The sequence below is a fragment of the Natrix helvetica genome (assembly GCF_964273705.1).
Source record: "Natrix helvetica genome assembly, chromosome: 2".
In the NCBI taxonomy this organism is placed as follows: Eukaryota; Metazoa; Chordata; class Lepidosauria; order Squamata; family Natricidae; genus Natrix; species Natrix helvetica.
In genome coordinates, this window is record NC_138552.1 from 44,799,574 (window position 1) to 44,815,664 (window position 16,091).

Below are 16,091 nucleotides of genomic sequence, written 5' to 3' on the forward strand. Positions count from 1 at the left end.
CCGAAAAATATGGTAGGTCCCTAGCTGATAGTATCCTAGCATGCATTCTCTGGCAGATCTAATGGAGTGCACTGATGTAACTGAGGAGATGTGTCCTTCAAATAATCTATGAAGGCTTTAAGAGATCAAAACCAGCATCTTGGAGTCTTAAGAAGCAGAGCAGAAACGTAACATGCACCATTCTAGGAATACATATAACTACTGCATACTGTATGCATTTGTTCTTAAAGTTTGGTCTTTGCAGCCAAAATTTCTGTTGAGTTGGAAGGAGCTTGTTTTCAACTAGATGCTGTTGGACTGCATTGGCTACTATACAAGTTAGCAATTTGAAAATTGATGGTAAGCAGGTAATTGATCTGTAGTTGCCTAGTGTTCCCCTTTTGCTGAATCCTTCATTAACAGGTAGGTTTTTGCTAGAAGTTTGTGTTAAAAGAATATATCTGGGTCCCTTTCTCCAAGATGGGAGCACACAGGCAAATAAGACACGAGGTACACTGCTGGAGGTGGATCAGTTTATTTCCCAACAAGGGGTTTGTTCTTAGGGATTACAGAGAAAAATGGGGTTCTGAAACTTTTTATAGGGGGACTGGTCATTTGTGTGGGCTTTGGGGCACATGGGTTATCTACGTTTTGGTTCTAGCATGTGACTGTCACCAGGTCAAACATCATTGTCCTTCCTAGTGTCTGCTGGCTTACCTTTCATTGTATATACTATAAATGGTGTCTGAGCAGCCTATTTGTGGGTGTGGGGAAATGTGACTGAAGAAGTTATTTGTCTGGTTAACCAATCTTTCCAGGTTATTTGGTTTTGCTATTGTCAGTTGATAGCTTAGCAGAGGTACAGTTTATCAATCTATTGTCACAATGAATTTTCCAGTTTCCAGACTCAGTAAATCATGGATTTGTGTTAAGGTTAAAGGATAACTGAGGCAATGAGAGAAATAAAGTTAATTTGGAATAAAGCATTCCCTATTATTATTATTATTATTATTAAAATAAAATACTGAGTATTGGTGCTCTCTGAGTTTGGTTGCTTTCTCGCAAATGTTTCATTACCCAAACTAGATAACATCATCATGATGATTTCTTATGATATTACCTAATCTGGGTAATGAAATGTCTGCAAAAAAACCATCAAGTTCAGAAAGCACCAAAGACCCATTTCAATCCTGAGCTACAAATATTCACTTTTTTTAAAAATAAAATACTTTCCACAGGACAATTCCTAAAAAGAAAAAAATAGGTACTGGCAGACCAATCCACATAGAAGCCAGCAAGTGAAATTTATGTTTTATGCACAGATGAAGAAAAGCAGCAGTGATAAAGAAGCCAGATATGAAGGTGTGTTAGAATTGTAACATTACAGAAGTGATGGGAACATCAGATGCAGCCAGGAGTAGGATAGGGATATTTTTTTTAAATATTCTACAATGTTCTTCAATAGTATCATTGGGATATTTATTAAAGTGATAAAGTTTATTTGTTGATTTGGGTAAAACATATAAGAAGTAGATCCAATTATGAAACTTTGTGTAAATGTGGAATTAATAGTTGATTATTGAAATGTATAATAGCCAGTTTCAAATAACATAAGCTTCCCAGTGGTTAAGGCACCAGGCTGGAAACTGAACACCATAAATTCTAGACCCATTTTAGCCATGAAAGTCAGCTGAGTGAGCTTGGGACAGTCACTTTCAGCCCAATCCACCTCATGGAGTTGTGAGGAAAATGTGTTAAATATGTTTGCAGCTTTTGAGTTATTTGTAAAAATAATAAAGGCAGGATAGATAGAAATAAATGCATCTGATGGAAACAAAGCATGCAAGAGAATAAACAAAGTTTAATGGATGTTTGTACATCGAGTATGGGGTAAGACATGAATTTATGATGTTTCCTTGGTGGTTTTACTGTACATAATTATATATAAGGAATGCTGTGCTGACATTAGAGATGTTAGTTGGGGATATGAATCTACATGTGGTTTTCAGTATAACTGATGAATGAAAACCCGAATAAACTCAGTGAATGCTCGATTGTATGATGCAATGAAGAGTCTGAATCTTAAAATTAAGGAATTAAGTACTTAAAACAGTTTTGTTTGACAAAGAAAATAGAATGATTGCAAATTATACATAACCAAGAAAACAAAAGTGTTAAGTATCTCAATAAAAAGTTAGAAAATGTATAGAAAAAAAAGGTGTGCATACGCTGATAATAAAGTTAGCGGGCAGTATATAGGCTGATGTGAAGAATGTGTTGAAAGGAACAAAAATAGTTGTAAGCAGGAGCATCTCCTAGTTACTTTGTTATACATCAGTAAAAGCTATGTATGTAATCTGTAGTTTATTAAACTACAGTACTATTATTTCTAGAGTCCATATAACAGTGAATGAATACGAAATATTTTTATTACATGTATTTTATTTATTTAAAACATGTATGGCTCCAATCCCATTTTTATCTAGATAGTTACAATATAGACTTCTTCAAAAACGTGAACTCCTGAAAAATAAACCCTGTCGCGTTCAGTGCAGAAGCTGACAATGTGAATACGCCCTCCCGAGGTATATCTCTTACTCCGGATCTTCGAGACATCTTCCAACATATCCTGGATTAGGAGCTACTTCGTCAGCTGCAGGGAAGAGGAAACCCTACGCAAAGAAAAATGCGTGGGGCAGTTTTCAAAATGCCGCCACACCTTTTTTTTTTTACGGCAGGTCAAAACCCTGAATCTCAGGGAGGGGGTCACTAAGAGGTTAACGAAAACCGAGTGGAGACCAAGGGAGAGAGGGAGGCAAATGGCCCACATTTTCCGGCGTATCACCTAAACCTCCCTCCCTCCCCCCCCCTCGGCCTCACTGCGAGGGAGATGCATCCCGACGTCACTTACCAGGTAGGCCAGCCGCCCCTGCGTTCCGAGCCTGGTAACCCCGAAGACCAAGCAAGCGTTAGTAGCCACGGCCCGGAACGGCTCAAACATCCGGGGGAGGAGCCAGCGAAGCCTGAACCGCGCGCGGGAACGAGGGAGGAGACTGGAGGAGCTCGAGGCGTGGGGGGGGGGGGGTCTGGAAGGAACTTTTCGAGGTGAGGGCTCCGCTTGGGTAGCAGCGGGCTGATTATAACGGGCGGGAGGGATGGGGGGACGGGCGGCGGCTTTTCCTCAGGGGCTTTTTGGACTCGGTGGACAGAATGTTTTCCCCTTTTGAAGCTTCGGTGGGATGGCGAGAGACAAACCCGCGGGTGGGAAACCACCGTTTGAAAAAACCGCGGTGTTCTTGAGCAGATGCGCCTCACTTCTTGATAGCGATTATTGTTGTTGTTGATGTTAGTTATTATTATTCCCATTGTTCCAACGCGGTTGTTTTTGTTTTTTCACCTTACGCTTCTGGCGTAGCAGGATACATAACGGCGCTAAGAAGGTGAAGAAGTTTGCGTCACTGCGACTTGGTGCTGATCTTTCCATCTCCAGGTAGAAGTGATTGTGAAGTCTGCCCCAAAGGTGGTTTTTTTTCCAAGAGGCAACTGGACTTTTCCAGTCAGAGCTGAAGAAGTTGCTTGGATGAGAAGCGAAACGTCTTCAAAGAAAAACCAGAAAGTCCAGTTGCCTCTTGGAAAAAAACCACCTTTGGGACAACCATGACCTGGATGACTGAAAATCTTCATAGACATGTTGTGAAGTCTGTTTTTTTTCTTTCTTTCTGTAGTTATTGCTGTTGGACTTGAAATGTCTTCAGGAGACATGTTAACGCTAGATCATTAACAATTTGGCTAATCACTCTTCCATGATCACTGGCTTTTGAATCTAGTCCAGTGTGTGCTTAGGTTGAGTTTGTTTAGTATTTTTTGCATAGGATTAAAGATTGGTTCTGTTGGTCACGATAATTGAGGTCCTGTTTTAGTTTTATTTCAGGTAATCACACTGAAATTATTGCATATCAAGTTTTGTATAACCCTTTACATCCTCTTAATTTTAGTGGGATGCCTGGATGCAGCCCAGTATTTATTTTAACTATAGACATAAACATAATTCCCGTAACTGTAGAAAGAACACTGGCATCACATGAAGCAATTACTTATTGCATAACTGGCTGGCTTATTTGGTGTATTTTAGTTTTCACAGAGTTGTATAGCAAAGTAGACAGGACTTCGTATCAGGCTGACAAAGTAAAGTACAAGTGCTGGCAGTTAAGCTGGCATTTATGTCAGCTCTATAATTAGCAGTCATCTGATAATGATGAGTTACTAAGAATTGAGAGTAGGCATCAGAGAAATTAAATGGGAAGGCTGGTTTAATCGTCCTGTGAAAGTAACTACATTCACCAGAACTGGAGGGCTTTGTAAGAAAATGGTTGCTTGAATGTCTACCATGAAGAAAGCATTCAGAATCACTCTGGGTAGCTTTTCATCTGGATAAAGTGTTGGGGAGAAATTCAGGTGCTACCATGTCATCTTTACATCCTCCAGTCACTGTTTGCTCCCAATCAGATGTCTGCTTGCTCCCAAATTCTTCTATTGGGGATCTGACTAGGAACAATGTCATTCCGCAGGCACTGAACTCCTTGATTGTTGCTTATCAGGAACCTTCAGCTAGCAAGAACAAAATTGCCAGACCTCAAAGATGTGCTATTTAGCAGAACTGCCCTAGACAGTTATTTACACACACTCTCTCTCTCTGTGTCACACACACATACTAGAGCTATGTATGAAAATAAGTGAGTAGGCAGGTTCTCCCCCCCTTCCCTACTGCTTTATAACTTCCTAATTGTAAATGTGATTATATCCAATGGGAACATCTTTTGTTGGCTTTCTTACTTGAGAAGTACTTGATGGCCATTAATCTTCTGGCCACACATAAAATGAAAATATGCTGCATTCCCATTCCTGCAATCTCAGAGCAGCTGTTAGTTAAAACTGACTATATGTTGTCTGGTTAGAAGAAATGAAGGATGCTGATCCTTTTAATCCATATATAATGTTACTAAAATTTGAACAGGAATTCATTGATCTCAATATAATTGAAGTTTCAGTCATACCTTTTGTTTTATATAACTATTTTAAATAGATGGAAGGAAAACCAAAGATTCAGTTAACTGGATTTAAGAATGAAGAAAAGAAGATTCTAATCCAGTTGCTTCTGAAATTAGACTGTGTTTTCTTTAACAGTGAGGTAAGTAATAGTACTTGATAAAATACATAAGGTAATTATGAGCCTGCAGCAGTTTTATTGGAAAGAGTTTCTGATTGGAAACTGAACTCAGTTTTTTGTCTTGATATATATGTGTGTGTGTGTGTGTGTGTGTGCTTTAATTTCTTACCTTTTTCTTTATTCTACAAATTATACTTATCCTGAAAGAAAATAACATGAAAAGTATATATATGTATGTATGTATGTATGCAGTGACGTGCAGTGAAGTTATGGCTGGTGAGGCTGGTGACGTTATCAGGAAGGCGGGGAATGGGACCACGTGTGCTGGAGGCTCAGGCTGCCTCAGCCTCCAGCACACGTGATCCCATTCCCCGCCTTCCTGAGCGTGCTCCGCCGGCTCGCGCTCCGCAGTCCTCGAAAGCGACTGGGGAACGACGAGAACCTTCCTGCTTCTGCTGGACTGAGCGCGCAAAATCCAGCAGAGGCAGGAAGGTTCTTGTTGTTCCCCAGTCGCTTTCGTGCCTTCGTCATCCGGCAGCGCCAACAACATTTCTGCCTCCGCCCTCCGCAGCTCCCGGCCGCGGCCGGACGGATGTAGCCACAGCGATGCCGAGGTGGTCCGGGCGGACGAAAGAGTGAGCGAGGCAGCCTGATCCTCGGTCGCTCGCCCGCCGGACTGCCTCGGCGCCATTCTGGCTACCTCCATCCGGGCGTGGCCGGGAGCTGCGGAGGGCGGAGGCAGAAATGTTGGCGCTAGATTTATTTCAAGCTATTTAGCTCTCATCAGCTAGCCATACCCTTACTGGGATTTGAACCTGGCTAGCTGATGAGAGCTAAATAGCTTGAAATAGATCTATACTAGTCTCCCTTTATTTATTTATCAGCACAAATACAACACAAATATAAAAAAAGGCAACGTTAAAAATAAAAATATGGTTTTCTGCCTGGATGGTTTTCTGTAATGAGCCGAAGGACAGAAAGAGGGAGTAGTGAACTTCCTCCCATATTTGGGCATAGCAGGGGTTGTAACACACATACATACATATGTACATACATACATACATACATACATACATACATACATACACATATACTTTTCATGTTATTTTCTTTCAGGATAAGTATAATTTGTAGAATAAAGAAAAAGTTAAGAAATTAAAGCATAAGATAAGAAAAAGAGGCACAGTACCAAATGGACTCATAGATATTAACCTCTGACTCTTGTCATGGCTTTGGTCATTATAGGTTTTCACATATTGTTTTTCAGTAAGATAAGGTAAAACCTAAATTACCAGTTTTAGTCATATCTATACCTCTGGTAGTATTTCTTATTAATAGTAAGGACACAATAGTAATTTTGGCAAATTTTGATCATATTGCCACAAGTATAACCAAAGCTGAGTTTTACTCCAAACATGCCCATACTATTTTACGCAAGTTAGAATATTCTGTGCAGACAACATACTACTGTGTGCATCCCACTAAGAGTTACTTGTTAATGCAATGTGCTGAGCCATAGTAAATACCTGCTAATCCTTAAATAACATGCACACATTTTAATAACAATTCTTTTTTTTCTTTAGCAATATAAAAATTGTACTCATCTTATAGCAAAAAGGCCTTGCAAGAGTGAAAAGTTTCTAGCAACATGTGCAGCAGGTAAATACAATATACTGTAGTTATTTCAGATGATGCAGTGACCAGTTGCTTATAATGATTCTTTGGAAAAGAATGGCACATGAAAATATAACCAAGACCTTGACATGGATTTCTCTGCTGCTTATATACAAAGAAAAATATAATGTGACATGTTTGAGTACAACAAAAAACAAAAACCTAACATACATATTTTCATTTATTCTTTATATATATCCACATTATCATGCTTTGAGAGTAAGCATCATTATGTAAAGTCCAGAAATGGAAGAAAAAATACTTAGCAAAATGAATTAAAGGCCAAAATTCAAGACATAGTTTATGTTAACACTTTCATTATTCCTCTCCATAGTTTCAAACCATTCTCACTTCCACTCTCAAGCATGGATTGTTGATGGCAGTATTATATAGATGCCATGTTAATTTAATGCATAGTAAAGTCATCCTAGAACTAGCTGTTAGATTTGGAGTGGTTTTTGCTCCAAATTATTTAATACTACAGAAATTGAAATATATCTAATGCTTAATTTTTGTAGCACCCAAACATAACATTACCTTGTATTTTTATAGAATGTGCTATCTATGACTTGACTTACAAAAGGAAGTATGGTGTAAGTGAATCACTGTAGTTGTTAAGATAGTAACATGGTTGTTAAGTGGATCTGGCTTTCCCATTGATTTTGCTTGTCAGAAGATCTCAAAAGATCACATGACTCCATGACACTGCAACTGTCATCAATACATGCCAGTTGTCAAGCATCCAAATTTTGATTATTTGACCATAGAGATGCTGCAAAAGTCATGTGAAAAATGGTAATGTCACTTTTTTCAGTGCTGTTGTAACTTCAAATGGTCACTGAATAAATGGTTGTAAGTTGAGAGCTACATGTATAAGACTCAGTGATAGTCTTTGTCTATACCTGGAAACACAAAACTTTGTTGACTTTATTTCTTTTTATATTCTATTACCTTTAAAGCTGTTCGATTATTTTTCCTCCAAATGTATCTTCTAATAATGTTATCTCTAATAATCTCCATTAAAATAAATACACAATGACTTGCCTCCAAATGAGTTTATCCCAGTAAGAGGAATGTATCCCTCCAAACTGATAGAGAGATTTGGGTAGCTCTCCAGAAAAGATTGGCTATGTCAGAGGCATTGGATCTTTTTTCTTAAAAAAAAAAAAAGGTGTTCAGGTCTGGTAAATTCAGTATTTCAGATATCCAGCAAGCCCCTTAATTATCTCTCCGAGGCCTTCAGTCATGATTGGCATAACAGTGGATTTCTTTTTCATTGTGTTCAATTTTGATATCATATTTAAGTCTCAGTAGTTGATAATTTTTTCTACTTGTTTTTCATAATCCTAGTATAGCCTGGTATAGCAACATCAGTGAACCAGATTTTCTTCTTTTCAGTAACTGTTATATCAGGCTTGTTATGAATTAAGTTACTTGTCTGTTTAAACAAAATCCTGTAAGATCTTATCTACTCATTTTCAAAAACTTCTCAACTTCATGGTCAGTAGTAGTTTTTACATTTACATTTTTGCCATAATTTGATGTTATTTTGCCCAGCTTCTCTAAGTTTGGAGTTTGCACAGCCGTTTCCATTTTGTTTGAGGAATAGGAAGTACAGTGTAAGCATCCATAAATATTCAGTTTGGAACAATTTAAAAACTATTCAGAAAATCCTTCATTTTCATGATGAAAGAAATCTATGGAGTAATTGGGTATTTAAATACCAATGCAATCTTATTGAGAGAAAGCCAGATAACTCCTTCCAACTCTGAATGGAAATTGGCTAGTGTGTATAAGTCATAAATTACTTCTTTTCAGTGCCATTGTAATTTTGAACAGTCACTAAATGAACTGTTGTAAGTGAGGACTACCTGTACTCTTAAAAGTACCAATTGTGTAAGAAGATTTGTGAATTAGTAATCTTTTGAAATCTGCTAACCAGTTCCTGTTCTTCTCTGTTGTGACTCAGCTAAGATAAGGAATCCTTGGCTATTACTGTTTATATTTACATTATTAGATATTTCTCATATTTCTTCAAGCAATCCAATACATTGTCTTTGACTATCAATATGTGAACAGAGTATTTTACATTAGTTCTATTATACTTAAAACGACTTCGTCTACTTTTTTCCAATCGTGCAAAAATAACTTCAGCACAAGTTCCATTTCTCATCTCTATTGTTAATAGTTATTAACTGCTCAAATATTAAAATTGCAATCTCTTAGTGAGAAAATTGTTTAATCAGAGTTTAGACAGGAAGCAGAATATACTTTGGAAGTAATTTCTTATATTAGAAATGAGCTGAAGATGATTCTTGGATGAAAAGTGAAACATCTTCAAGGAAAAAAATCAGTCCAGTTGCTTTTTGAAAAAACACTTTTGGGAAATACCATAACAAATTCAAGATCTCCTAAAATCTTCCCCTTAAAGATCACCACATATATTTATTCCACAATATCCCCATCTAGATTGAGCAAATGTCTCATTTCATTCTGAATTTTTAATAACATGTATAATAAATGAAATTAGAATTACTTTTATGTGTGCATGATGTAGTTATAGCATTTATCTGATAATTATGATTTCATTCATCCAAGCCACCACCATTATTTTTATCAATTTTATTCCATTAAATTATGCTGTAACATATTTCAATCAGAGAATTCTGTATTATAGCATAATGTAATAGCTTGTCCCAAAGAAGCTGAGGGTACCTTTTCATCAGATGATTGCTGGCATCCAAAGCTAGCACCTATAGAAATACCATCTGGTAAAATAGTGCTATGCAGTGGCACAATCTGCTTTGCTCTCCAATGAAACTGATTGGCATCAAACTATGAAACAAGCTAAAGTTTGTTTTTATATAAAAGACATGGTATTGCTGCCATGGATATGAATAAATAATGAAAAATTAGGTAATGTGTTACCTCTGAATATATTTCCATAGGCTTACAGTATTTATTTATTAAATATGTTAATATGCTGTTAAATAGATGTATAGGTCTTGCTAAAATCAGGATTTAATGATGCCCAGAAAAATATAGATTCAAAAAATACATAAATGGTTAGATATAGTAATGTAAAATGTCATTTAATATCTAATTGTTTTGTCTTAAGAATTTTTGCTTATTTTTATATTTGACCTTTGACAGCAGTTTGTTTACATAAAAATTTAGTGGTTGACACTTCGTTTGTTTTTCAGGAAAATGGGTACTAACTAAGGACTACGTAATTAATAGTGCTGAAAGTGGCAGATGGCTTGATGAAACAACTTATGAGTGGGGTTATAAAATTAAAAACGATTCTCTTTATTCACCTCAAATGCAATCTGCACCTAAAAGATGGCGAGAAAAGCTCAGTCATTCTGGTGCTACAGGAGCCTTCCACAGATGGAATGTTGTTCTGTTTATTATGAGTGGTAATGAACGAAAGGATTCCTTGATAAGGTAGGGAAAAGAGCTGAAATTTTATCTAATGAAATGAATGATTAAGTCATTAGAAAATAATTGTATTTTTTTCTTGTTACTAAACTAGATATCAGTTCTTTTGTAATAGCATTCTTTATCTGATATGTTCTCTGCAATTAAACACCTCTTGGTTAATTGTGGGTATATTTTAGTGCACAAAGCAGTGGAACAAAATTATGTTTCTATACAGTTAGCTCTTGATTTAGATGACAGTTGGGAATGGCAATTCAATCTCTAAGCAATGTGGTCATAAAGCAGGACAACATTTTTTAGCAATGGCAATCCCTGTAGTCCCACTTGCTATTGTTAAGTGAATTCCACAGTCACTAGCTGAAGCAACTGCTTGCTAGTTTCCCAAACCAAAGTCAAGGGATGGGGGAGCCAGCAAAAAATTGCAAGCCCTAGGCAATTGTAAGTGGCTGCAGCTTGGTGGCGGAGCGTCGTCTTTGGAAGTGGACCAGATTGGACACATACCCAGATAAACTAATTCTACCTTATTTATTGCATGGCTGCATTGCAAGTCTGATGGTACAAATCTCCCACCATCTCTTTTACATCCTGAGAAATTAGTTCTTTTCTGAGAGTCTTCTACTGCCCCTTATACATCTGTGGGTATGCCCTCTCTTATCTGACCATATTTTCCAACCAACCACCCATCCTATCCTATCCCCACATGCCATTACAGAGAGGAAATGCACAAAGGTGTGTGGGAGAGTCAGGAAGTTTGAGCAAGAGGTGGGGGGTGGGCAAGATGTATGAGGCAGTGTGTGGAGATGTGCAGGTCAGGGAGAGCGTGCGTGATGTGCACTGTAGGATGTAAATATGATAACTGCTATGTGAGATGGTATACAAATGTATATAGACACACATGCATGTATACCAATGTTTTATTTTAAGGATCTTACCCCATTTGCATCAAACCATGGCACAAATTTATCATGGCAACATTTTTCTGTCATGTTCCATGATATATTTGTCTCATTGCGATCCATGAGACAGAAATAAGTTACCTTTAGATGTACTGACATTAAAGTAGTATTTTCCCATTTATTTTGATACTATTCCAAATACAATAAGAAGATATAAAATCTGATTGATTTTGTCACTCATTACTGATTTAAAAAGTCAGATGACTTCAGTGATTCCAAACAGAAGCAAGAGAGGATTGAAGTTGGTTATGGGGAGAGCAAATTTCAAGCCAAAATAGTTTTCTGTTGACTTGGGAATAGCACTTAAATTTAACATTAGAAAATGTCTGAGTGTTATTGTTTTAATTATTTAGCTTTCAGTGTTTTACATTTCAGTATTATTTCGTCCGTTAGCATCATTTCTACCTGGAACAGTTGATAGAGCTTGAACAGTGAGAACTCATGACATTCATTTATAGTAATAAGAATAGATAGAATGTTTTATAGGTAATGAAGCACTGTTAGAGAGATTTACATACATGTACACATATACATTACCATATTTTTCGGAATATAAGACGCACCAGAGTATAAGACCCACCAAGGTTTTGAAGAGACAAATAAAAAAAAAATTTGCACTCTGCAAACCTCACAAAAAGGGCTCGTTTTTCACAAAAACGGGCCCGTTTCCCCCCCCAAAAGGCATGAATAGCCTTTAGGGGGCTTGCAGAGTGCTCCTGGGGTGGGGAGGGCATAAACGAGCAAAAAACAGCCTGTTTTTCACAAAAATGGGCCTGTTTTTTGTTAAAAAGGGGCATGAGTAGCCTTTAGGAAACTTATAGAGTGCTTCTGGGGGCTGTGTTTTTCTTTTAAAAAATTCTGCCCTCCCCAGCCCCTAGGGGCTCTCTAAAAACTTCTTAGAGGCTCTGCAGGGCTATTTTGGTGAAGGAAGCAGGGTTTCAGGAGGCAAAAAATGCTGTATTCAATGTATAAGATGCACCCAGATTTTCAGCCTCTTTTTTGAGGGAAAAAGGTGCATCTTATACTCCAAAAATGCTGTATACAAGCACATATATTCACAGACACATGTGTACACATACCCATTCTGTGATTATGGGAAAGACTATGGAAAGGAATTTTTATTTTTATAAACTTAGCTTTTGAAATAGAATCATATTTACATTTGAAATATTATCTTTCCATTTTTTTCAGAGTTCTAAAAGCTGGGGAGGCCAATATTTATACAGCACTAAGTACACCAAAGGATATTACCCATGTTTTAACTAATAATACAATATTAAATCAAGGAAAATTGAAACATCTCTTTGGGGCTCCATGCTACCCAATTCACTATTTAGGAACTTATCTTTTAGAGGCAAGTATATAAACAAAATTCATGTTTTAAACATAGCTGATGAGTTGTGATGAACTACTTCTGTTAAATTATCATTGTGTAACAGTTCCGACTGTATCATATTAATTTCTGAACTTTTCATTAAAAAAACAGTAGATATAGTTCTAAAGTAAGAATCATTAGATACCATTGCATTCATTATTTTGCTTACGTTGAATCAAATATGGCACCATTCAGGGCATGCCTGTGATTTTGTGTTTTTGAGATTAACCAATCTTGGTTGTCAATAATTGCTTAACTGGAGGGAAGAGTTATTATCGCCTTAGCCCAATTAAATAGTAACCTTTTAAATGTAAATACAGTTGGCATACATACACATACACAGTCTTTTTACATTTTCCTTCATTTTAGCAGCACATAAATTCAAAAGATACACTTAGACACAGTGGTCTGTTACAAACAAATTAGAGAATATAATTTTTTTTTATTTGCTTTGCTTTACAGAAGAATGAAAGAAAAGACATATAAACACATTAGAATACATAGAGAAAGCAATTCAATATTTCAGCAGAGCAGTAAATCTTAATCATATGAAATAATTTATCACTCTTTTTACTCACAACAGAATGAACACATATCACTGAATTAAGTATTGTGGATCTCTCTTTCCGTCATAAGCAAATAACTTTGGTATGCCCCAAAGTTCCATGCTCACTATATTTAACATTACTCTCTTTATTTTGTTTACTTATATAATGTTATTTATATTCCACCTTTATTATTTTTACAAATAAGATAGCGAACATATCCAGCACCCCGTCCTAGAACTCATGGTCTTCTGACTTCTCCTAATCACTAGACCAAACTGCTTTCAAAATTAACATGTTTTTGTTCTTCTTAAAGCCATATTAACAAATTTGTGGATACTTGTCTAGATACGATAAGCCCATCTACATGTAAGTATTCCCTCCATGATTTTATACTTGGAGCATAATGAAATTGACCACCACCCTTTTCCTAAGAGTTTCTGATGTGTCCAATAAACATGAACATTCTAATGTGGAATAAAACTCATAATAAGATCACATGAAACATGTATTACTATTTGACACATAACTATTAACTTGTTAATGGCAGGCATTCCAGTTCTTTATTCCAAATCTCTTAAATTAATCCATGTTAATCTTAATAATTTTTTTAATTGTTTAAAAATATGCATTCAAAACTATCCAAAACATGTTTCAGTGTTAATAATAATCTAGGAATGATAATTGCTGTGAATACAGCTAGACCAGATTGGAAAATCAAATGATGTTTTAATTGAATGTAGCCATTTCTCAGTTTTAGACAAGGCAAACTCCTTCTGCAGTATCTCAAATGGTTTTGAAAAAAATGACTGGCAAAAAGCCGATCCACTGTATCCATACCTATTAATAGAGCCAATGTACAACAATAATAAAAACCCTGTGTTTGTAAAACCAGAAAATCCAGAATTTTGTCAAATTGCTTCTAGAAACAGCAGAATTAGAAACCAGCTTTCAAAATCAAGTTTTTTATCCATAATGTTTGGCTTGTAGCATATTAGTAAAGAGAATAGCTTGTTTATTAGCAAATGGCAAGCTATGATAAATTCATTTCTGGAAATTTTCATATATGTAATTAGAAGGGTAAAATATCTTCTGATGGGCTGTGTTTTTTCATGTATCATGGCTTAATCTTGAACAAGAACCATATATGTTTCTATGCTTAGATTTCCTCATTCAATCCACATATTAAAAACTACTATATAGTATAGATATTTGAAACCTACTGTATATGTTGACTGTTTAAGCATGTTCTTTTCAAACGTATTCCTTCTGATTTACAATTACTTCAATATAAACAGTACTATTTTATATTAAGCTGTGTTTTTCTACACTAACTATATTTTAACTATAATTTTTTGAGTTGATACTATTCTGTTGGCTAACACCTTGTTTGTATAAAAAATAATGTATTTTCCTGTAGGTTTGGCAGGAGGGGCTACAGCTGGGTTTAGTCACAGCCTGATTGGTCCAGAGACAGAGGGAATTTTCTTAAGTATCCTTCCTTACCTATAGGCTCCCAGTTTTCTTCAGTGTTTGGTCCAAGCACTAGTTGTGGCTCCAGTGAGGTACTTATTGAAGTTTATATTTTTCCTAATTTGGTTGATTGGATGTTCTAAAATTTCTGCAAAAACTTCGATTGCTGGCCATAGAGACTGTCCCTCAGCCTCATCAGGATAAGGAGAGCCTTGGCCTTCTACCCTGGGCCCAAAGGGGGGCCTTCCCCGATCCCTGGGTGTGCAGGGGTGGCAGGCTCCTATTGCAGTCGAGCAAATTGCAGGCTCTGTGGGTGGCTTTGATTGTCAGACCGTTTTAATTGAAGGTCGCGAGTCTTGCCGCGGCTTTAACAACCCGCCACTGCTGCAAGGTCTCGCTGCCGCCAGAGCCTCGCCGCAACTTTAAGAATTTGACGCGGCTTTAATTACGCTTTGAGAGGCGCGCCTCAGTTGTTAAGTCACCTTGTGCGGCACGCCACGGCTCGTAAAGAAGCGCGGAGGGCGAACGGGAAGATGTAGCCGCTGCAAGAGTTCCAAGGGGACTCAGCTCGCCATGAGGCCACAACCTCAGAGCCATTGATATCAGGCACCTTCTCTCCGAATCCACGAGGTGTGGTGGCCATTTTGGTGCGACCTCGTGGGGGGTGGCCATTTTGTAAGACAGCAGCCTGCATCGGGTCCATTGACCGAGGCCCACAGATGTCTTCTCCTCTGGCCTGTCGATATCGCGGCCATTCATCGAGGCCGATAGACTCCTTCTCCTCTGACCAGCTACCTGCAGCGCGGCCATACATCGAGGCCAGCAAGCTTGCCGCAGTCAATCCAGGCACAGGCCATGTGAGTGAGGCATGGCCTCCACAGCCCCTGAATCAGTGCAGGCCCAGGGAGAAATGGTAGAGGAAGGCCAAATCAGACTCAGAACCAGGGCAGCGGCCTCCAGGCCAGCAGCTGACCAGCACCCTTCCAGAGCGGCTGCTAGAGATGAGTCAAGGAGACAGAAGGCCTTGGAAAAAGAGGTGGCCAGGGCGGAGAGGCTAGCACAAGTTGTTAGGCCTGAATCTCCTTGTAGATCCAGATCCCCAATAGGACCCAGCTCTCACCATTCCGGCTCGCCCCCCGGGGGTTTCAGTCCTTCTTCCCCTTCTATCTCATCTGCATGGCCTCGCAGACAGGTGGCTTCTCCTTCACCTCCCATCTCACCAAGATCGTATAGGGAAGGGAGAGGGGATCCAGGAGAGGGGGGTTCTTGGGACTATCTCCCAGCCGCACAACTTTCCCCCCGGAGGCCCTCATCCCGGGGCCCTTCCGAAGAGGTTTTAGAAGATCTTGAGTTTCTACCTGACAGCATCAGGAGGCTCATTTCCACCGCTATAACTAAGGGCATTGCCTCGGGCCTTTCCCAACTGGAACGCTCCTCCCAAGGGGTGGCAAGGCCTCACTGTCTCCAGACACCCCAGATCT

At 38.1% G+C, this 16,091-nt stretch overlaps 2 protein-coding genes across 4 annotated transcripts in view; one reads left to right on the top strand and one right to left on the bottom strand.

The window, feature by feature from the left end:
- The window catches only part of KIAA0825, a 184,671-nt gene extending 181,668 nt beyond the window's left edge, over nucleotides 1–3,003 (bottom strand). Inside the window, exon 1 of the mRNA XM_081940976.1 lies at nucleotides 2,891–3,003. The gene's annotated coding sequence lies outside the window, so the exon portion shown is untranslated. The remainder of the gene's footprint in view (nucleotides 1–2,890) is intronic.
- SLF1 (SMC5-SMC6 complex localization factor 1) overlaps nucleotides 2,450–16,091 on the top strand; it is a 48,512-nt gene continuing 34,870 nt past the window's right edge. The window contains exons 1-6 of one of the 3 annotated variants that reach the window (XM_081940965.1): nucleotides 2,994–3,084; nucleotides 3,398–3,469; nucleotides 5,063–5,167; nucleotides 6,730–6,805; nucleotides 10,024–10,267; nucleotides 12,409–12,571. In XM_081940965.1, the coding sequence (XP_081797091.1) occupies nucleotides 5,063–5,167; nucleotides 6,730–6,805; nucleotides 10,024–10,267; nucleotides 12,409–12,571 (588 nt within the window). In that variant the 5' untranslated portion in view covers nucleotides 2,994–3,084; nucleotides 3,398–3,469. Of the gene's footprint in view, nucleotides 2,894–2,993; nucleotides 3,085–3,397; nucleotides 3,470–5,062; nucleotides 5,168–6,729; nucleotides 6,806–10,023; nucleotides 10,268–12,408; nucleotides 12,572–16,091 lie in introns of those variants that run through there. The other 2 variants (XM_081940964.1, XM_081940966.1) reach the window with 2 other exon arrangements.